General features: G+C 48.0%; 1 protein-coding gene across 1 annotated transcript in view; it reads left to right on the top strand.

Moving 5' to 3' along the window:
- The window catches only part of ccdc33 (coiled-coil domain containing 33), a 340,583-nt gene that overhangs the window by 304,318 nt on the left and 12,986 nt on the right, over positions 1-23,279 (top strand). The window contains 2 exon segments of the mRNA XM_085972306.1: positions 19,868-20,063; positions 22,326-22,414. Of these exon segments, the coding sequence (XP_085828432.1) occupies positions 19,868-20,063; positions 22,326-22,414 (285 nt within the window).

The raw sequence follows: 23,279 nt of genomic DNA, 5'->3' as shown, positions 1-23,279 counted from the left end.
CTCTCCAATCCAATGCATCACACACGCCTTGAAGGGGAAGCTGGTTAAGTGTATGAGGGAGAAATGAATTGAGGGCTTATGCTGATCGGGTGAGATGAAGAGGCTGGTGTGGAGCATAAACACCGGCATGGACTAGTTGGGCTGACTGGCCTGTTTCTGTGCTGTAAATGCCATGTAATTAGTCCCAATCTCCTGCTCTTTCCCCGTAGCCCTGCAATTTTTTTTCCTTTTCCTTTGTCAAGTGTACATCCAATTCCCTTTCGAACGTTATTGTTGGCGCTGCATCCATCGCCCTATCAGGCCTTTTGCATCGGGTATTTCCAGCAATTTTCTCTTTTTGGTTCAAACCTGATACAGGAAACTTTGTGTTATCCGGAGGCTAAATGTCCAGCAAGCTCGAGCCACCGGCAAAAATCAGGAGCCATTTTGTTAGGTTTTTTTTCTTCTCGTAGGTTTTTTTTCTTGTGGCTTTTTTTTCAACAGTCAGGCTCTGCAAAGTCTCTGTAGCTTAGCAACAGCTTCAGAGAGACGCTTCCAAGGTACGGGTCGACTGTTTAGAAGCTGTTGCTAAGCAACAGTGTTTGTTGTCAGATACGGAGATGAAAAGCTCCATATGCTTCAACATTAACGCTGGTTTGTCCGGCAGTTTTGAGGGAACGGCAACAGCTCAGTCCCGTCAGTGCCGGATAGCACAAAGTTTCCTGTATATGCTTATTTGCTCTAAATATCGGCCAAGTCTTTTGCGAGTTAGTTTGAGGGGTATATGCAGGAAACTCTCTGGTACCCGGCACTGACGGGACTGCGGTTGCTGGTTGATTAAAAATTCCGGATGATGGAGAGGGTTATCTACCGAGGCTATTTTTAACAAACAAAAATAAAAAATCAAGAAATGTGCAGTATACAGTAATTGGGTACTCGCCTACAGAATGTTGTGTTAAATGGATGGTGGAAGATGCTTGATTAAGTACAGTACTGCCAGTTGAGGGTAATCCATAACTCTTCAATTACTTAACAATGGCGGATCGGAAGAGACTACCGGCAGCACGGGAGACACACAGTAAAATGACGGATCGGAAGAGACTACCGGCAGCGCGGGAGAGTCAGACCCCTGTTATTGAAGTGTTCGGACTTCCGACAGCGCCAAGAAGCCGAGTAGTGGCAGTTTGGAGAATTACCCCCACTGACTAACTCGGCCACCGCGGGAGACTCGGACTCGGACTTGGCAACATTGCCGGTTATTGAGGTGTTGTTTTCGGAGTGAGAATTTTGCCGGTTAATAGAGAATTCTGGATATTTAGGTGCCGTTTAAGCGAGAGTTTCCTGTATTTGCAGTGAGGGGGGGGGAAGAATGTTTGGTCATGTTTTCTAGCCATGGTGTTTGGTCAGTGAGGCGTTTTTGGGGCTGCCCTGTGTTTGAGGCAACACGCCCAGAATACAGAGACAGCTTTTTCTGTGTGTGTGTCTGTGTGTGTGTGTAAGCACAAAGGCCAGCAGGGTTCACTATCGTAATCTGCGATAGGTGCATCAAGTAGTGGAGCCACGCAGGGAGCGCGCTGTGTCAAGGCAGCAGAGTGTGAAAGCATGAATGCATTAGTCTTTCAGCTGGAACATACGGCTGAATTGAAAGAGGGAATGCACTTAGCTTTGTATTGCAAATCCAAGTGTTTAAACAGGAGCGGCGTGCTCCTCATTTAAAAGTAAAATAAACCCCAATGAATTATGCAGGAGGTGCAAAGGGTGGGCTTGAAAGATTTTGTGTTGAAATATGCAAAATTTGTTGGTGTTACGAATTTAATTATATATTCGGAACTCGCGGCCTCCAACTTACTTTATTTGAACAAGGTAGATATTTGTAAAGGAGAAAGCCTTTTTGTAGAGAAAGATTGACTTACAGAGCAGATGACCTGCCCCCTTTACATGCTATGCTGCTTCACACACACACACGTCTCTTTGAGTGTTTCTTTTCCGGATGGATTTTGCCTTTGTTCCTGCGTCAACAGCCAGCTTGTTTTTACAGGCTAAGACGGCAATTAGCACTTGTAAGGAAGAGAACCATCCAGTTCTGGTTAAAAGGCATCCTGTGGTACAGATACCAACACCTTTTCCTCGTGTGTGACTCCAGGACAGTTTGCAGAAGAGGACATAAGAAATAGGAGCAGGAATAGGCCACTTGGCCCCTCGAGCCTGCTCCGCCATTCAGCAGATCAGAGGCTGGGTATTCTGTGGTGAGTGTCTCATCTCCTGACTCCCCAAAGCCTTTCCACCATCTACAAGGCACAAGTCAGGAGTGTGATGGAATACTCTCCACTCTCCTGGATGAGTGCAGCTCCAACAGCACTCGAGAAGCTCGACACCATCCAGGACAAAGCAGCCCGCTTGATTGGCACCTCATCCACCACCTTAAACATTCACTCCCTCCACCACCGGTGTACCGTGGCTGCAGTGTGTACCATCCACAAGATGCACTGCAGCAACTCGCCAAGGCTTCTTCAGCAGCACCTCCCAAACCCGCGACCTCTACCGCCTAGAAGGACAAGGGCAACAGGTGCATGGGAACACCACCACCTCCAAGTTCCCCTCCAAGTCACACACCATCCTGACTTAGAAGTATATTGCCGATCCTTCATCGTCGCTGGGTCAAATTCCTGGAACTCCTTCCCTAACAGCGCTGCTGGAGTACCATCACCACACGGACTGCAGCGGTTCAAGAAGAAGCCTCACCACCACCTTCTCAAGGGCAACTAGGGATGGGCAATAAATGCTGGCATTGCCAGTGACGCCCACATCCCATAAACAAATTTTAAAAAAGCAGAGACTGAAGGATCCATTTAATGAGGCACTGCTCTCGGCAAAGAAGCTCCTTTCGGTGTGTGTGTGGATTTGGAGAAATGGGCGCAAAGGTCACCAGACCCACGTCATGGAGCTCCCAGCTTTTCTGGCCATTAACTTGGAGCGTCACAAATCGAGTGCGCCAACCTTCATCATCAGTCTGTGCTCACATCAAACGAGGCTCTTTACCCGAGCTCGCTTCCCACAATTTACCTACTGCTGACTCTCTTGTGAACTGAAACATAGAATCATAGAATGGTTACAACACAGAAGGAGGCCATTCGGCCCGTCGAGCCCGTGCCGGCTCTCTGCACGAGTGCTTCAGCTAGTCCCACTCCCCTGCCCTTTCCCCCTAGTCCTGTAATTTTTTTCCCCCTCAGATACTTATCCAACTCCCTTTTGAAAGCCACGATTGAATCTGCCTCCACCACCCTTTCAGGCCGTGCATTCCAGATCCGAACCACTCGCTGCGTAAAAAAGTTTTTCCTCATGTCGCCTTTGGTTCTTCTGCCAATCACCTTAAATCTGTGTCCTCTGGTTCTCGACCCTTCCGCCAGATGGGAACAGGTTCTCTCTATCTACTCTGTTTAGACACCTCTATCAAATCTCCTCTCAACCTTCTCTGCTCTAAGGAGAACAACCCCAGCTTCTCCAGTCTATCCACATAACTGAAGTCCCTCATCCCTGGAGCCATTCTTGTAAATCTTTTCTGCACCCTCTCTAAAGCCTTCACATCCTTCCTAAAGTGCGGTGCCCAGAATTGGACACAATACTCCAGTTGAGGCCGAACCAGTGTTTTATATAGGCCCATCATAACTTCCTTGCTTTTGTACTCTATGCCTATTTATGAAGCCCAGTATCCCGTATGCTTTTTTAACTGCTTTCTCAACCTCCCCTGCCACCTTCAATGATTTGTGCACACATACCCCCAGGTCCCTCTGTTCATGCACCCCCTTTAGAATTGTACCCTTTAGTTGTATCTTTAGTTCCTGTAAGGTTTGGGTCAGCTCAGGTCAAACAGATAAACTCTGATCAAGCTTACTAGAGAGCTTACTACTACAGAGCTTAGACCCTGACTCCTTATGGGTGGTGACGAGATTCTTTACTGCGGTGATCAAGCCAAGCACAAACATCACTAAGACATATTGCTGTTTGTGGGAGCTTGCTGTGCGCAAATTGGATTACATAGAACATACAGCACAGAAACAGGTCATTCGGCCCAACCAGTCCATGCCGGTGTTTATGCTCCACTCGAGCCTCCTCCCATCTTTCCTCACCTAACACTATCAGCATAACCCTCTATTCCCTTCTCCCTCATATGCTTATCTAGCTTCCCCTTAAATGCCTCTATACTATTCGCCTCAACCACTCCCTGTGGTAGCGAGTTCCAGATTCTCACCACTCTCTGGGTAAAGAAGTTTCTCCTGAATTCCCTATTGGATTTCTTGGTGACTATCTTATATTGATGGCCTCTAGTTTTGCTCTTCCCCACAAGTGGAAACATTCTCTCTCTATCCACTCTATCAAAACCTTTCAGAATTTTAAAGACCTCTATTAGGTCACCCCCTCAGCCTTCTCTTGAGTCCCAGCTTGTTCACCCTTTCCCGATAGGTGTACCCTCGCAGTTCTGATATCATCCTTGTAAATCAAGGCGGAGGAGGACAACTCAGAGAATGGACATCTCATGCCCCATTTTACAGAAATATAGTTGCATTTTTCCACAGTCTTAACCACCAACAGTTATGTCTTGTAAACAGTAAGAGCCATTTAACAAGAAAAAGGAATACTGATAAAAAATCGATACATTTTATAATCTCACAAAAGCTTATAGTTTCTGCGTTAACCCTTTACATTCTTACACAGGGTAGATCCACTAGCTTGTATGACAGACCGCCGTCTGTGCTATTTTAGCAGAGGGGTTAACCGTGAAAACCGCTGCTGAAATGGATGGACAAAGGGATCTGATACGCACAGGCCGAGTGCTTGTACGCTCGAGTCGCACAGCGCAATATCCAGCTCATTATACCGATGGGCACACAATAAGACAAATGGAGACTGGAAACAAACGATGGCGTGAAAGGCCGAGAATGAGCAGATACGGAGTCTGTCCCAGCTGTGTTCTGAAGGTCTCCTTATCTCCGTGGCCCAGCCTATCCCGACCCCAAGGATGCTTTCAAAAATGAGTCGTATACTTTTGACAGAATTTCCCGAACGGACCTTGAAGTGCTAAGATTAGGAAGTCCTTCACATTCTTCGTGGTAGATGCTGGGTCCAAGAACATTTATCTTTAGTCGGACAATCATAAGTAGCTGCTGATTAAAAGAGAAAAAAAAGACCCGTCTTTCGCGACCTCAGGACGTCCCAAAGCGCTTTACAGCCAATGAAGTACTTTTTGAAGTGTAGTTGCTGTTGTAATGTGGGAAACGTGGCAGCCAATTTGCGCACAGCAAGATCCCACAAAGCAGCAATGTGAAATGACCTGATAATATTTTCAGTGGTGTTGACTGAGGGATAAATATTGGCCAGGACACCGGGGAGAACTCCCCTGCTCCTCTTCGAAATAGTGCCGTGGGATCTTTAACATCCACCTGAGAGAGAGCAGACGGGGCCTCGGTTTAACGTCTCGTCCGAAAGACGGCTCCTCCGACAGTGCATTAACAGCGGGAATTGAGCTTGGAAAAGATGGAAATTAATGGGTTCATGCTGAGCACATCAGGCAGCTGCAGCACTGTGTTTATTGAAACACATTAGTCTCCGCCCATTGTGCAGATCTATATCTCAGTGATTCTGGTCAAATCCAGAACACGGAAAGAGGAAGTGGAGACGAAATAATAAGAAACGAATGGTGTTAGAATTTACTGGAAACGGATACTTTTACAAACAGCTTACTCGCTGTCACGAATATCACAATGTAAGTGTCATCACTTTGGAAAGAAGAATAAAAATCGAACACAAATTACAGGAAACTTTCTGGTATCCGGCACCGACGGGACCGAGCTGGTGCCGTTAGATCAAAACTGCCGTAGAAACCAGCGCTAATGTTAAAACATACGGAGCTCAGAGCTCCGTGTGAAGCAACAAACCCTGTTGCTTAGCAACAGCTTCAAAACAGTCGGCGCAGCTTGCAAGCATCTAGCTGAAGCTGTTGCTTAGCTACAGAGACGCTTGCAGAGCCAGGACTGGAGAAAAGAAGCAACGAAAAGAAAAAAAATTATCTGAACCGACTCCTGAATTTTGCCGGTAGATAGAGCTTTCCGGACATTTAACCTCCGGATAAACGAAAGTTTCCTGTAATAAAGAATCTGAAAATATAGTGGTACATTTTGGCAGGAGGAATAAAGAGTCTGCAGGCTGCTTTTAAAATAAGAGGTTAAATGGGGTAGAGCTGCAAAGGAAGAGTCAGCCTAGATTTTTGTGCTCAAGTCTCTGGAGTGGGGACTGTGAACCCACAACCTTCTGACTCTAGAAGTGAGAGAGTGCTACCCCACTGAGCCACTGGCTGACACACTAACTTCTCTTTTTCATAAGATCATAAGAAGTAGGAGCAGGAGTAGGCCATACGGCCCCTCGGGCCTGCTCCGCCATTCAATAGGATCATGGCTGATCCGAACCTAGACTCACGTCCACTTCCCTGCCCGCTCCCCGTAACCCCTAATTCCCTTATCTGCTAGGAAACTGTCTATCTCCGTTTTAAATCTATTTAATGTCGCAGCTTCCGCAACTCTCTGAGGTAGCAAATTCCATAGATTTACTACCCTCTGAGTGAAGAAGTTTCTCCTCATCTCAGTTTTGAAATGGCAGCCCCTTATTCTCAGATTATGCCCCCTAGTTCTAGTCTCACCCATCAGTGGAAACATCCTCACCGCACCCACCCGATCAAGCCCCCACACAATCTTATATGTTTTGATAAGATCACCTCTCATTCTTCTGAATTCCAATGAGTAGAGGCCCAACCTATTCAACCTTTCCTCGTAAGTCAACCCCCTCATCTCCGGAATCAACCGAGTGAACCTTCCCTGAACTGCCTCAAGAGCAAGTATATCTTTTCTTAAATATGGAAACTAAAACTGCACGCAGTATTCCAGGTGTGGCCTCACCAATACCCTGTATAACTGAAACAAGACTTCCCTGCTTTTATACTCCATCCCCCTTGCAATAAAAGCCAAGATTCCATTGGCCTTCCTGACCACCTGCTGCACCTGCATACTAACCTTCTGTGTTTCATGCACCAGGACCCCCAGATCCCTTTGTACTGTAGCACTTTGCAGTTTCTCAGCTGTCCTTTGCCACCAATGCTCGCTCCTCCCCCCACTGAAGATGCTGACACGTGCTGGGGTACAGTCCCGCTCTCCGGCACCTCATCCCGCTCTCCGGCACCTCGTCCTGCTCTCCGGCACCTCGTCCCGCTCTCCGGCACCTCGTCCAAATGGCGGCTTCACACCGGGGAGCGTCACAACTGAGCCCAAGACCAAACTTGCGTTTCTGCAGCATCTTTCACAACTTCAGGGACGTCCCAAAGTGCTTTACAGCCAACAAAGCACTTTCTGGAGCGCAGCCACTGTTGAAATGGAAGAAACGCGGCAGCCAATTTGGCACAGCAAGCTGCCACAGGCATAAATGACCAGATCATGTGTTTTAGGTGTTGTTTGAGTGATAAATGTTGGCCAGGACACTGGGGAAGAACTCCCCTGCTCTACTTCGAAATAGTGGCCGTGGGATCTTTTATGTCCACCTGAGAGCAGACAGAGCCTCAGTTTAACATCTCACTTGAACAACGGCACCCCCCGACAGTGCGGCACTCCCTCAGTACTGCACTGGGGGCGTCAGCCTGGATTTTTGTGCTCAGGTCTCTGGAGGGGGCCTCCATTCTCATGCCCCCTCCATTGACAATGCAATGCCGTGGCAAAGTGGGGTGGGAGGAGGGGAAAAGGCAGTGATGCAGTGGAGCAGGTCTTTTTTAAAATTTGTTTATGGGATCTGGGCGTCGCTGGCAAGGCCAGCATTTATTGCCCATCCCTAATTGCCCTTGAGAAGTAGGTGGTGAGCCGCCTTCTTGAGCCGCTGCAGTCCGTGTGGTGAAGGTGCTCCCACAGTGCGGTTAGGGAGGGAGTTCCAGGATTTCAACCCAGGACGATGAAGGGACGGCTGATATACTTCTAAATCAGGATGGTGTGTGACTTGGAGGGGAACTTGGAGGTGGTGGGGTTCCCATGCGCCTGCTGCCCTTGTCCTTCTAGGTGGGAGAGGTCATGGGTTTGGGAAATGTCTCTGTGCCCATATCTGGCTCCGTCCGCCACAGATCCAATGGACAACTAACAGGATGTGGTGGACAACCTGGGCTGTTATCTATAGACCAAGGATGATCCTAGGTTCAGTGCTCTGTCTGCATTGGTTCTTTTGCCAAGACACGCGAGTGTGGGGGGGCAGCAATAATGCTCATAGCAATGGGACCTTGACAAAATCTAGGCTGGCACTCCCAGTGCAGTACTGAGGGAGTGCCGCACTGTCAGAGGTGCCGTCTTTCGGTTTAGACGCTATACCGAGGCCCCGTCTACGCCCTCAGGCGGACCATAACAAGATTCCACGGTCACGATTTCGAATAAGAGCAGGGGAGTTCTACCCAATATTTATCCCTCAACCAACATCACTAAAACACAATGGTCTGGTCATTATCAGATTGCTGTTGGTGGGAGCTTGCTGTGCACGAATTGTCTGCCGCCTTTCCTACATTACAATAGTGACTACACTTCGAAAAAGTGCTTCATTGGCTGTAAAGCGCTTTGGGAACGTCCGGTGGTGGCGAAAGGTGCTATATAAATGCAAGTTCTTTCTTTCTTTCTTTGGGGTGGGCAGAGGCCGAAGGATGTGAAATTTTAAGGAATTCAGCAGCCAATCAAAATGGTGCCATTTTAGTAATTTGGACCAACTCACAGCGGAGTACATTATTGATGGCAATTGATTAAGCTCAGCTCAGCAGATGGCCCCGTATCCACAACAAATCCACAGCATGTAGAAAGAACCCTACCTCCAGTCCCCGGGCACCACATCACGCCAAGACTCAAATGCTTTGAAGAGAGTAGGCGTCCAGAAAAAGGTCACAATGTATGTTTCCTTTCTCTAAAAAAAAAATCCAAAAAAAAAGAATAGTCTAAATAATACCTGATAAAATAATTTATAAGTGAAAATTTTCTTCAGATGTCAAGCCAGTATGCCTGCACAGCTTTAGGAGGATCATATATCTTCGGAACCAGCCTTTGTTGTAACAATTAGAATTCTTGATTGCAAAAAATAATCTTCTGTCACAAATGAAAAACTAACCTTGTCCTCAACTGTTACAGTTTATGTTTTTTTTTAAAAGGAGAGCCTTTCACCATCTTCCCACTCCTCCAGATAAGCTCGCTGACCTTGGGATTTGAGTCCTTGGTCTCAGATTTGTAATGCTGGGTGTTTTTGAAGAGGGCAGGTGGGGGTCAGGCAGGGGGATGAGCCCAGTCCTCACCAAGGTTAGCATTAACAACAAATGTACCAGACTGAGCTTCCACGACAGCCATTAACTTAAACACTGTTTAAACAGCTTAGGGTTCCTCGCACGTACCTCAGTCCTTTCGCCTTTCACGCTGTCAGTCGCCACAGCAGAGGCTGTGGCCTTTTGATGTTTTCATTTTGATGCAGCCTTCTTGGAGGTAGTTTTAAATCACATCCTTTTTTTCAGTACCAGGAAACTCTTTGGTATCCGGCACCGACGGGACCGGCGTGTTGCCGATTGATTAAAAATTCCGGATGACGGAGAGGGTTATCTACCGAGGCTATTTTTAACAAACAAAAATAAAAAAATCAAGAAATGTGCAGTATACAGTAATTGGGTACTCACCTACAGAATGTTGTGTTAAATGGATGGTGGAAGATGCTTGGTTAAGTACAGTACTGCCAGTCGAGGGTAATCCATAACTCTTTAATTGCCTAACAGCAAAACAAAACTTATACAGTAAACAGAAAAATGGCGGATCGGAAGAGACTTCCGACAGCGCCAAGAAGCCGAGTAGTGGCAGTTTGGAGAACTACCCCCACTGACTAACTCGGCCACCGCGGGAGACTCGGACTCGGCAACATTGCCGGTTATTGAGGTGTTGTTTTCGGAGTGAGAATTTTGCCGGTTAATAGAGAATTCCGGATATTTAGGTGCCGTTTAGATGAGAGTTTCCTGTATATACTTCAGCTCCTCGTTTTGTAAATCTTTCCATGGCCACATGCTCTCCTTAGCTCGGTAGCCTCCTTCAGCCCGACAATGACTCCCACCCAACTCTCTATTCATGGCCTTCCTCCTTTGCCTCTTGTGCATCCCCTTTCTATACGCCCCCGCCATTGACAGCTGCACCTTCAGCCCCACTCTCTGGAATTCCCTCTCTTTCCACCTCCCTCTCCGCGTTTAAGATCTTCCTTAAAACCCACTGACATAAGAAAACTACTAGGCACTTGGGCCTAGAAATTCAGTTGTTTGCGCCAGCCGCTAGCGCCTTAGGAGGAGGAGATGTTGGGCGCTAGGCGGCTAGCGGCTGGGCGCAGCGCGATCTGCGCCTCTCCCCAACTTCAGTAAAGATTTAGCGGTGGCGCAAAGCCTTTGCGCGCGCTCAGCTGCGTGCGCAGATCCTGACGTCATTTCATCGTGCAACGCCCTTTGTTCGCCCCAAACCGGAAATTCAGTGGCGCCGCCCTATTGTGCGCCTGGCGCCCCTAGCGACTGGTAGAGGGGAACGGTTCTCAGTCGATGCGGGGCACGGGGGGCGCAAATTAAAGGGCACTCCTCCTGCAGTAGAAAAGGCAGCCTTTTTGCAACACTCCTTCTTTGTGAGAGACGGATCTTTGCAGAGAGACAAAGGTAGAGAGCTTTCTGGTTTGGCTCAACACTCGCACAGGTACTTGTGGCTTCAGGCCACAGCTTTGCACTTGTCTTTAACTTCAGAGCCATAGCATTGATTGGAAACATATAATGGGGGCTGCAATGGGTGCAAACGTTGGCCTTCTCCATAGTCCTGGGCGTTGTACAGATGAAGCAGCAGTGGTCAGGCCTTGCTTCAGGGCTGCAGTGTGCAGGGCGTGGCAGGCAAACAAATCCACCCTCCCCCTTTAAGAGCTCACCGGCGCCAGAGTGTCTGCCGTCAATCAGCAACTCGCCGCACCTGCGCTGTGCCCGCCCTCGGGGGTATCGCCCCGGGCCGCCGGCTTAGCGCCTAATGATAGTCGTGCATCGCCTGTTTTAGCGCAGCAGCAACCTCTTGGGGCGATGCGACTGAATATCGGCGAAGGTGGCGCGAACTTGCGCCGGGCGCAAACTTTAGCGGCCGCCTGACTGTAGCGCCCCAAACGTGGCTATACTGAATTTCTAGGCCTTGGTCTAAGTGTTAAACAAAGCTTTAATCAATTGTTTTACAACATGGAGGTCTAGTTGTGTCCTTCACTAGTTCCTGTTAAAGAATGTTCTGAGCAAGCTGGGCCCATGCCCGAGTATTTATACTCTCCCTGGACAGCGCCACCAGCAGGCTGCCCAGTATTATTTCATAAGTCATTTCCACATGAATGACAAGATTCATGTCACCCACCTCTTTGCCAAAGCCTCTGGTCACTCCTCCGAATTACCAGTCCCCCATTTTGAAAGAAGGAAAGTCTTGAATTTATATAGCGCCTTTCACGACCTCAGGACGTCCTAAAGTGCTTTACAGCCAATGAAGTACTTTGCAAGTGTAGCCACTGTTGAATTGCATGAAACGCATCAGCCAATTTGCATACAGCAAGACCCCACAAACAACAATTAGATGACGACCAGATAATCTGAGTTTTTTTAGGTGTTGGTTGAAGGATAAATATTAACCCAGGACACCGGGGAGAACTCCCCTGCTCTTCTTCAAAATAGTGCCGCGGGATCTTTTACGTCCACCTGAGAGGGCAGATGGGGCCTCGGTTTAACGTCTCATCCAACGTTATGACCCCGACAGTGCGGCACTCCCTCAGTGCTCTCGCTGGGAGTTTCACAAGTCTGTGGAGCAGGGACTTGAACTCACGACCTTCTGACACCTTGCATTTGAATTCTGCCATTGGTCTCCTGCAGGGCAATGGATGAGGCGGTTCTCATGTGCGAGTCAGAGACCTGCACAAATAGTGGATGTCCACGCGCGCGGGAATAGGTTAGGCCGTTCACCCTGGAGAGTGTTGGCAACTGCATATCGGGAGTCAACATCAAAAGACATGTTAGCGCGATCTGCTTACTTCACTTACTCTCACCACATAGAATTACATAGAATATACAGCACAGGAACAGGCCATTCGGCCAAATAGTCTGTGCTGGTGTTTATGCTCTCGCAAACCTCCCCTGCATCTTCCAACTCACCCTGAGCAAGGCCACGTCAAATGGGCTAGTTGGCTTGTCAAGACCTGGTTGCTGAGGGGTAAAGCTCCTTGCAAATTGCCCCAATCTTCAGCCTGGCACCAGGCCTTCCTACACTGTGATAACGTCACTGCCAGGAGCAATGAGTAATCATGTGAGCAGAACATCAAAGGTTTCTGAAAGGCACCTTGAAAAGAAAGACTTGCATTTCTATAGCGCCTTTTTAAACCTAAGGACCTCCCAAAGCGCTTTACTGCCAATGAAATCCTTTTTGAAGTGTGGTCACTGTTGTAATGTAAGGATAAGGGGTAAGCCATTTACGACTGAGATGAGGAGGAATTTCTTCACCCAGAGAGTGGTGAACCTGTGGAATTCTCTACCACAGAAGGCAGTTGAGGCCAATTCATTCAATATATTCAAGAAGGAGTTGGATATATTTCTTAAGGCTAAAGGGATCAAGGGATATGGGGAGAAGGCAGGGACAGGGTACTGAGTTTGGATGATCAGCCACGATCTCATTAAATGGCGGAACAGGCTCGAGGGGCCGAATGGCCTACTCCTGCTCCTATCTTCTATGTTTCTATGTAATGTAGGAAACGCGGCAGCCAATTTGCGCACAGCAAGCTCCCACAAACAGCACTGTGATAATGACCGGATAATCTGTTTTAGTGACGTTGGTTGAGGGTTAAATATTGACCAGGACACCGGGGAGAACTCCGCCCCCCTGCTCTTCTTTGAGATAGCGGCCACGGGATCTTTTACGTCCACCCGAGAGGGCAGAGGGGGCCTCGGTTTAACGTTTCACCCGAAAGACGGCACCCCCGACAGTGCAGCGCTGGAGCGTCAGCCTAGAGTTTTGTGCGCAGTTCCCTGTGCCCCCATTGAGGAGCCTCACCTGACCGGATGCGTGGGCTGGAGACGGGGCGACAACCCTTGATTGTCCAACTGGTGCTCCTGTTGAGCAAGGCTTCATATGAGAGCACCAGATCTCCGAATAGACCCCATCCCTCCCAGAAACACAAACGTGAACATCACACTCGTATCTTGTGAGCATTTGCAACATTACTATTTCCAGTTCCGTTTCAGCACACAGCAGTGTTTGCCTATTCGTGGCTAAACTCGTCACTGGCACTGTTACTATTGCTGATTACCTGACACAATACTGTACACAGTGCGCTGTACCAGGACACGATGAAGTGTCAAACTTTATTTCTGAGGACCCAATCTCTCTACAGACAGTGTTACACGGTATTCCCACAAACAAACAGGCTTTTTAAGAAAAAAGACTTGCATTTCTATAGCGCCTTTCACAACCCCAGGACGTCCCAAACGCTTTACAGCCAATGAAGTAATTTTTGAAGTGTAGTCACTGTTGTAAGAAACGCAGCAGCCAATTTGCGCACAGCAAGCTCCCGCAAACAGCAATGTGATAATGACCAGATAATCTGTTTTAGTGATACCGATTGAGGGATAAATATTGGCCCCAGGACACCAGGGAGAACTCCCCTGCTGTTCTTCAAAATAGTGCCATGGTATCTTTTACAGCCACCTGAGGAAGCAGACGGGACCTCAGTTTAACATCTCATCTGAAAGACAGCACCTCCGACAGCACAGCTCTCCCTCAGCATTGCACTGGAGTGTTAGCCTAGATTTTGTGCTTAAGTCTCTGGTGTGGGATTATGAACCCACAACCTTCTGCCTTAGAGGCAAGGGTGCTGCCCACTGAGCCACAGCTGACACTATCAGCTTCACTGAATTGGTCAGCCTAGACTATTGTCATTACTGTTGATCCTCAGATTGCCACAGGCCTCGAAGCAAACTGTAGCCGGTTTCTGATCAAAGCGCCTAAAGTAAAGAGCAGTGTGGCAGCCCCGAGACACGGAACTGTAGGCCCAACGGCAAGTGGCAATAAACCCCGTGCCACCACTGCAGGTAGGATAGAGTGGGAGTTGGTAGGAGAGAGGGGTTGGAGCTGGAACACTTGCAGTGAGCTTGGGAGGTAGGATAGAACGGTGTGGGGTGGGGGGAGGGTGTGGGGGCCTGGCACACTTGAGTGGCCCTCCACGGGGGGCAGGGGTAGTGGAGCCAGAGGTGGGCGAGACTGAGAGGGAGGAGAGCAAAAATAAAAACAGAAAATGCTGGAAATACTCAGCAGGTCAGGCAGCATCTGTGGAGAGAGAAACAGAGTTAACGTTTCAGCTCGATGACCTTTCATTGCCGGGGAGGAGAGCATAGAAACATAGAAACATAGAAGATAGGAGCAGGAGTAGGCCATTCGGCCCCTCGAGCCCGCTCCACCATTCAATGAGATCATGGCTGATCATCCAAATTCAGTACCCTGTCCCTGCCTTCTCCCCATATCCCTTGATCCCCTTAGCCTTAAGAAATATATCTAACTCCTTCTTGAATATATTTAATGAATTGGCCTCAACTGCCTTCTATGGTAGAGAATTCCACAGGCTCACCACTCTCTGGGTGAAGAAATTCCTCCTCATCTCTGTCCTAAATGGCTTACCCCTTATCCTTAGACTGTGACCCCTGGTTCTGGACTCCCCTGCCATCGGGAACATCCTTCCTGCATCTAGAGCAGAGCTGGAACAGTCAGTGGGGGGGGGGCGTCGGGATCGGGGGAACGTGGCAAAGTGGACACCTGGGGTGAAAGATTAACGGGCGGACCAGGTACTCGTCAATGGCAACCAACAACATGTGCAAGTTTTTTTTCCAACAATCTGATTGGTTCGTGGTGACATACAATTAACATGGATCAAGAGAGCACATTTAGAGAATATAAAATCACAATATTAGAGACTAGATTAGGGTGGTAGATTGTTAATAACATGCATTCTGATTATTATTCTGTTTAATTGCAATATTGTGATTAACTTCATGGTGCAAAGAATGCTGAGATCATCATTCAATCAGGAGCTCAATGTCACACATTGCAAATAGATTAGGTTTATCAAGGACATGGGCATGATTGTTTATCTCTATTTCGCATGTGAGGAAAGTTATATTATACCCATAAGTATTACTATGCTGCTGTTTGCCTGTGTTACAGCCACAATTCTTTAGAAATAAGGTTTTAGGGTTAGTGGATGATGCAATGGTTTAGATACTGACCTTTCACCCCTTGGGATGAAAGTTTCATCTGTCTGCTGGTTGTAAGGATCCCACGTGGCACAGTGGGTAGCTCACTTGCCTTGGAGTCAGAAGGTTGTGGGTTCACAGTCCCCCGCTCCACAGCCTCGAGCACGCGATCTAGGCTGACACTCCAGTGCGGTACTGAGGGAGCTTCCGCTGCACTGTCAGAGGTGACGTCTTTCAGATGAGTTCGGGTCGGGGGCTTCCCGCGGGTGTAAGCCTCCGACCTGCACTTACCTAGCGCGCCGGCCATTGTGCTGTGGGCCCGCGTGGGATTCCGATCCTGGGCCTCCTCCAGTTGCCGGTGTGCAGTGCTTGCGTATCCCGGGGCGCAGTTAGTTCAAAGCATCACGTGGGCCATGGAGAGCCAATGGTAGCAGGGAATCTGTATTCATAGATTTGACAGGAAGACCTGTCAAATTTATGAATGCAATTCAGCCCCAAAACATAACTAAAACTTCAAATAAATTGTTTTTTAAAATCACATTTTTAAAATAACTATAAATTACATAAAATAACTATTTTAAACAATAATTTAAATTTTTGAAAAAATTAATTACATTTTCTAACAGGGCTAAAAATAAACTTACCTTTCTTTAAAGTATTTAAAAATAATAAACCTGTGGAAAAAATGTTTTAATTTTACTTAATTCACCACTTACCTTGTTAAAAGCAGGCCTTGTGACTGCCTTTTAGAAGCGTAGCTCCTGGAGACTTACCCTCCCGGAGAAAGCTGCAAAAAAACCCGGAAGTTCCAGGCGTACGCGCTGCCTCTCCGGCGCACGCGTTCGACCTGTGAACCCCTTCCTTTAAGGGAACGGAAGTTCCGGCTTCCTGCACATGCGCAGTGCATGCACGAAACCGGCACTTTCGTTGGGCCTACGCGTGAGTACCCAGCGCGTCCTCGCCCGTGGGGACCCGAAGTTTTGGCCCATGAGGTATTAAACCAAGGTCCTGCTCTGCTGCCCTCTTAGGCGGATGTAAAAAAGATCCCATGGCACTGTTTCAAAGAAGAGCAGGGAGAGTTATTCCCCAGTGTCCTGGCCAATATTTGTCCCTCAACCAACACCACTAAATCATCATTATCACATTGCTGTTTGTGGGAGCTTGCTGTGCGCAAATTGAGTGCCACAATTCCTACATTACAACAGTGACTATACTTGAAAAGTACTTCATTGGCTGTAAAGCGCTTTGGGCTCTTCTGAGGTTGTGAAAGGCGCTATAGAAATGCAAGTCTTTCTTCTAGTTCTAAATGTTATTATCCATTTTATGCACTAGTGCATTTTGCGTGGTTTTCGACTACAGGTTGAGTCCGTCTGTGGCAGGATCCTGTCTGGTGATTGGTGAGGTCAGCTTCTCCAATTAAACCTGAAGCTTTCTTCAGCACATGCTGCTTCATTTTTTTTGGTGCGTAATCTGTGACCGTGTCAGCCGTGGCTCAGTGGGCAGCACCCTCGCCTCTGAGTCAGGAGGTTGTGGGTTGAAGTCCCACTCCAGAGACTCGAGCACAAAAATCCAGGCTGACACTCCCAGTGCGGTGCTGAGGGAGTGCCGCACTGTCGGAGGTGCCGTCTTTCAGATGAGACGTTAAACTGAGGCCCAGTCTGCTCTCTCAGGTGGACGTAAAAATCCCATGGCACTTTTTCGAAGGGGAGTTCTCCCCGGTGTCCTGGAGAATATTTATCCCTCAACCAACATCACTAAAACAGATTATCTGGTCATTATCACACTGCTGTTTGGGGGAGCTTGCTTGGTACAAATTGGCTGCCGCGTTTCCCACATTACAACAGTGACAACACTTCAAAAAGTACTTCATTGGCTGTAAAACGCTTTGGGACGTCCGGTGGTCATGAAAGGCGCTATAGAAATGCAAGTCTTTCTTTTTAAACCACATATTTGTCTGCAAGTCATTTCTCCTGATTCTTTAGACACAAATTAAAATCAAATGGTAAGTAAAAGACAGATTCATTTTTAAAAATATAAAAATAATATAGCATCATTTCTCTTTTGGAACTTCCTGAGGTCGTGAAAGGCGCTATATAAATGCAAGTCTTCCTTTTCTTTCACAGGAGAAGTTTTTTTTGTATAGTGTTTACCATGCTGCCAGGTTCTGTGAAAAAGAAAAAAGAAAGACTTGCATTTCTATAGCGCCTTTTACGACCTCAGGACGTCCCAAAGCGCTTTACAGCCAGTGAAGTACTTTTTGAAGTGTAGTCACTGTTGTAATGTAAGGATTGTGACACTCAATTTGCACACAGCAAGCTCCCACAAACAGCAATGTGATAATGACCCGATCATCTGTTTTTTTGTGATGTTGATTGAGGGATAAATATTGGCCCCAGGACACCGGGGAGAACTCCCCTGGCTCTCCTTCGAAATAGTGGCCGTGGGATCTTTTACGTCCACCTGAGAGAGCAGACAGGCCTCAGTTTAACATCTCACCTTGACAGGGTAGATGCTGGGAGGATGTTTCCCCTGGCTGGAGAGTCTAGAACCAGAGGTCGCAGTCTCAGAATAAGGGGTCGGCCATTTAGGACTGAGATAAGGAGAAATGTCTTCACTCAGAGGGTGGTGAATCTTTGGAATTCTCTACCCCAGAGGGCTGTGGAGGCTCAGTCGTTGAGTATATTCAAGACAGAGATTGATAGATTTTTGGGTATTAAGGGAGTCAAGGGATATGGGGATAGTGCAGGAAAGTGGAGATGAGGTAGAAGATCAGCCATGATCTTATTGAATTATTAGTAGTTCTATTAAAGGGATCAAGGGATATGGGGAGAAGGCAGGGACAGGGTACTGAATTTGGATGATCAGCCATGATCTCATTAAATGGCGGAACAGGCTCGAGGGGCCGAATGGCCTACCCCTGCTCCTATCTTCTATGTTTCTATGTTTGTATGAATGGCGGAGCTGGCTCGAAGGGCCAAATGGCCTCCTCCTGCTCCTATTTCTTATGTTCTTACCTGAAAGGCGGCACCTCTGACAGTGCAGCACTGCCGCAGCACTGACACTGGGAGTGTCAGCCTAGATTTCTGTGCTCAAGTCTCTGGAGGGGGCCTCCATGGGCAGGAGGGAGTGCTACCCACTGAGCCATGGCTGACACACGGAGGGTGTGCACTGGTAGCCAGAGTGTTCCTGTTGTCAATGTATGATGTCTGAAGAAATAATGATTGTGACATTATCAGTGCAAGGGCATCTTGTGATTCTCAGCAGCGGCTTCCCGGGGGGAAAGCACAATCCCCGTTTCACCGTAAGTCCGATAACTTTCGATTAAGCTTTACTTTCTCATCTGCCCTTTGCCCGTGAAATGTAAATCATTGCAAGTGTTTCCAGCAATGAAATGGCACAAAAAAAGTAAAAGGCACGCACATGTGTTGTTAAAGTTGTGAAAATGGCCTGTACTACAATAAACTGTAATAAATAGAATCGTACCGCACAGGAGGAGGCCACTCGGCCCATCGTGGCTGTGCCGGCTCTTTGAGAGAGCTGTCCAATTAGTCGCACTCCCCACTTGCTCTTTCCCCACAGCCCCGGCAAACTTTTTCCATCTTTGTGTATTATATCCAATTCCCTTTTGAATGAAGTGGTGGTATTAGCTACTTGGCCCCTGACATGAATCTTGTCATTCATGTGAAAATGACTTATGTAATAATACTGGGCAGCCTGCTGGTGGTGCTGTCCAGGGAGAGTATAAATACTCGGGCACGGGCCCAGCTTGCTCAGGACATTCTTTAACAGGAACTAGTGAAGGACACAACTAGATCTCCATGTTGAAAAATAGATGATTAAAGCCTCGTTTAATACTCAGACCAAGTGCCTAGTAATTTTCTTATGTCAACCCCGTTAACAAATGGATGCTAAACGTGTTTTTAGGCTACGGAGTGACTGCTGCCAATGAACCGGAAGAAACTGTTAATTTTCTTCGGTGCGGCGGCAGATCATGTTTCCTCACCACACAAATGTTAACTTTCTCTCTCTCTCTCTCTCGGCTTAGTTGGGCAGCAGCAGAAATGCTAACTCAACTGTTCATTTTTTTATTTTCTTCTCCTGACGCAGCTCAGTCCCCCTTCCCCTCCTTTCTCACTCACCAATCTCTGGGATGGTCCGATGAGAACAACCAAGAAACAAACCACTGGAACTGCGCATGGGCAACTACTTTACTGCATTGGCAGCAGTCGTGTCCTTTAGGATATCCCTCTGTCTTCTGTGGGGTTTTTGAGCGGCTTTAGAACTCCTGTTACTAAAAACTCACAAAGCCCCTAACGTAAGAGAACTACTAGGCACTTGGTCTAAGCGTGTTTTTCAACATGGAGGTCCAGTTGTGTCCTTCACTAGTTCCTGTTAAGAATGTCCTGCGCAAGCTGGGCCTGTGCCCGAGTATTTATACTCTCCCTGGACAGCGCCACCCGCAGGCCGCTCAGTATTATTTCATAAGTCTTTCTTTCATGAATGACTGATTCATGTCAGCCCCGTTTCACGAATTTGAACTGGTTCCCATTCTCCACTCTTTGTGCGCCGCAGGAGCTGGACAATTACCGGGCTGCGATGCAGAGGATGGCAGAAGACATCATCGGCTTGAGGAAAGACATCGCAAGACTGGAGGCCGAAAACAGCAAACTGCGGAGCGAGCTGAGCTTGCATCAGGACCTCGGCCGAACACTGCTGGATGACACCGACACTGATGTCATGACAAAGGCAGAAATAGCTGACAGAATAGGTGGGGCCTCGCGTACTCTCACTGGCGCTGTGAGGCTAACTTAGATGGAACATGACAACAGAAAAATGCTGGGAACACTCAGCAGGCCAGGCAGCATCCGTGGAGAGAGAAACAGAGTCAACGGGCTGGATTTTCACTGAGGAGGCAGGTAGGAGGCGGGACTACAACTTTCGGGGTTGTAGTCCCGCCTCCATCGAGTTCTAGCCAACCCACGCGATTTTGACTTGATTGACCTTGTTGAGCCCACCCAGCAGGCTCAGCAGGCCAATTAAGGGCCACCCGGCAACAGGTGACGTCACAGATTGAAATTTCATCTGTCAAGAGCTTTTGACAGATAAAATATCAGTGTTTGACAGCTGTTTGAAGCTGTCAAACACTGACAATCTGTACTCCAAGTTAATTCCTTCCTCTCAGGCTGATTTAGAGATCTCCCCGGAACAGAAAGCTGAATGCTGCAACTTTTGACAGCTCGCAGCCATTCTGCTTTCTGTGCCGGTGAGATGAGGGACTCCCGAGACCTGAAGGAAGGAAGGCTATAAAGGTAAGTAAAGGTAATTAAACTTCTTTAAACACTTTACACACACCAAACACACTTACCTCTGCACTCATGCACCCATCACTCACCTGAACACCGGACATCTCGAACCCTCCAAGTCCTTCATCCCGACGGCCCGCCTCGCTAACTTGGTGTGGTTTGGAGCCGTCGGGAATCCCACATTTCACCAATGAAAATAGGGATTAGGCTAAAAACTGCCTGTTCACTACCTGTTAACAGGCAGTTAATTGGCACTAACCCCCTTCCCACCTCGGGGGGGCGGGTCCCAGTGCGGGTCGGGTACCCACCTCCTTTGAAACTGGCATGGAGGCGGGTTGGGGGGCAGGATGGGTTCGTGCCCCCCGATTTGGGGATTTTAACCCCCCACACGCCTCGAATCCTGCCTCCACGGCCCAATGAAAATCCTGCCCAACGTTTCGGGTCTGTGACCCTTTGTCAGAAACTCTGACGAAGGGTCCAAGACCTGAAACGTTGACTCTGTTTCTCTCTCCACGGATGCTGCCCTGGCCTGCTGAGTGTTCACAGCATTTTCTGTTGTTATTTCAGATTTCCAGCCTCCGCAGTATTTTGCTATTGAATTAATGGAACACAAGTAATCTCGTCTCAGATCTCTCTCGATTTAACTTGCAGTTTTCCCCGGGTTGCATAATGTACTTTAGCAATAACAATGGCACAAGCTTTCACCACCAGTTTGCACTACTAACGATACAGAAGATACGTGGTAAAGAGCAGCCTGATACAACCCTCAGTTGTCCACATATCAGAGGGAAAAAAAAGAAAAGCCTTTGTATTTCTATAGTGGTTATTACAACCTCAGATTGTCCCAAGGCACTTTACAGCCAATGAAGTGTGGTCACTGTTGTAATGTAGGGAACACGGCAGCCAATTTGCGCACAGCAAGCTCCCACAAACAGCAGTGGGATAATAAAAGAAAGGAAGAATTCGCATTTCTACAGCGCCTTTCACCAGCTCAGGACGTCTCAAAGCGCTTCGCAGCCAATGACCTGCAGTCACTGTTGTAATGTAGAATAACCAGATAATCTAGTTTTAGGTTTTGTCTGAGGGATTAAATATTGGCCAGACCTCCCCTGCTCTTCTTCGAAATAGTGGCCGTGGGGTCTTTTACGTCCACCTGAGAGAGCAGACGGGGGCCTCGGTTTAACGTCTCATCCGAAAGACGGCACCTCTGACAGTGCAGCATTCCCTCAGCACTGCACTGGAAGAGTCAGCCTAGCTTTATGTGCTCAAGTCTCTGGAGTGGGACTCGAACCCACAACCTTCTGGCACAGAGGCGAGAGCGCTACCCACTGAGCTAAATTGGTCAGCATTACGCCCATTCTACACCCGAAAAACAGGCTCAACGCATACTAATCTCTACCCTCCACCCCCTCCCCTCTATGTCACGAATCCTGGGGCTACCCTACATGGTATATGTTTTTGTTCTATACTTTCCTACATTACAACAGTGACTACACTCCAAAAGTACTTCATTGGCTGTAAAGGGCTTTGGGATGTCCGGTGGTCGTGAAAGGCGCTATAGAAATGCAAGTCTTTCTTTCTTTATTAACCTTCCGTCAGTTGCCTTGATTAGTAAAGTCACTACTTCTGACTGCTGTCTAAAAATGGATAATGTAAACTGCGCGGATGTGGAACGGATGTTTTAACATTCTTTCCTTTTGTGTCTTTGATGCTCTCATGGCTTCCAGTGCTGCTCAAACAGAAACTGGCCAATGAGACGGTGGAGCTTCTACATTGCAAAGACAAAGTGCAGCAGCTTCAGAATGAATTGATTCGGGTGAGTTGAAAAGGTGAAAGAATATTGTTCAGATTCATTTTTTAAGTTCCCTGGATGGCTCAGTGCTGAACTGAGTCAGATAAACCAGGGAGGTCTCCTATTTACACCTCATCTAGACCCATCTTTTGTTTCATAACTTGTCCCATTACCATCTCCTTTTGCCTCGCACCATCAGCAGCAGGTCAGAGGCTGGGTATTCTGTGGCGAGTGTCTCACCTCCTGACTCCCCAAAGCCTTTCCACCATCTACAAGGCACAAGTAAGGAGTGTGATGGAATACTCTCCACTTGCCTGGATGAGTGCAGCTCCAGCAACACTCAAGAAGCTTGACACCATTAAGGACAAAGCGGCCCGCTTGATTGGCACCCCATCCACCACCTTAAACATTCACTCCCTCCACCACCGGCGTACCGTGGCTGCAGTGTGTACCATCTACAAGATGCACTGCAGCAACTCACCAAGGCTTCTTTGGCAGCACCTCCCAAACCTGCGACCTCTTCCACCTAGAAGGACAAGGCAGCAGGCGCATGGGAACACCACCACCTCCAAGTTCCTCTCCAAGTCACACACCATCCTGACTTGGAAATATATCACCGTTCCTTCATCGTCGCTGGGTCAAAATCCTGGAACTCTCTCCCTAACAGCACCGTGGGAGTACCTTCACCACACGGACTGCAGCGGTTCAAGAAGGCGGCTCTCCACCGCCTTCTCAAGGGGCAACTATGGATGGGCAATAAATTCTGGCCTTGCCAGCGATGCCCACATCCCGTGAACGAATAAAAAAAAAACATTCCTTTTGTCTTTTAATCTCTCCTGCCTTCCATCCTATCACAGACCTTCCCTTTTGTTCTTTCCTCCCCTCCCCC

The sequence above is a fragment of the Somniosus microcephalus genome, chromosome 32 (assembly GCF_052327205.1).
Source record: "Somniosus microcephalus isolate GS21.2 chromosome 32, FLI_Smic_1.0, whole genome shotgun sequence".
NCBI classification, from domain to species: domain Eukaryota; kingdom Metazoa; phylum Chordata; class Chondrichthyes; order Squaliformes; family Somniosidae; genus Somniosus; species Somniosus microcephalus.
Note: the sequence above shows the minus strand (reverse complement) of the source record. Positions and strands in the feature narration are given on the sequence as shown.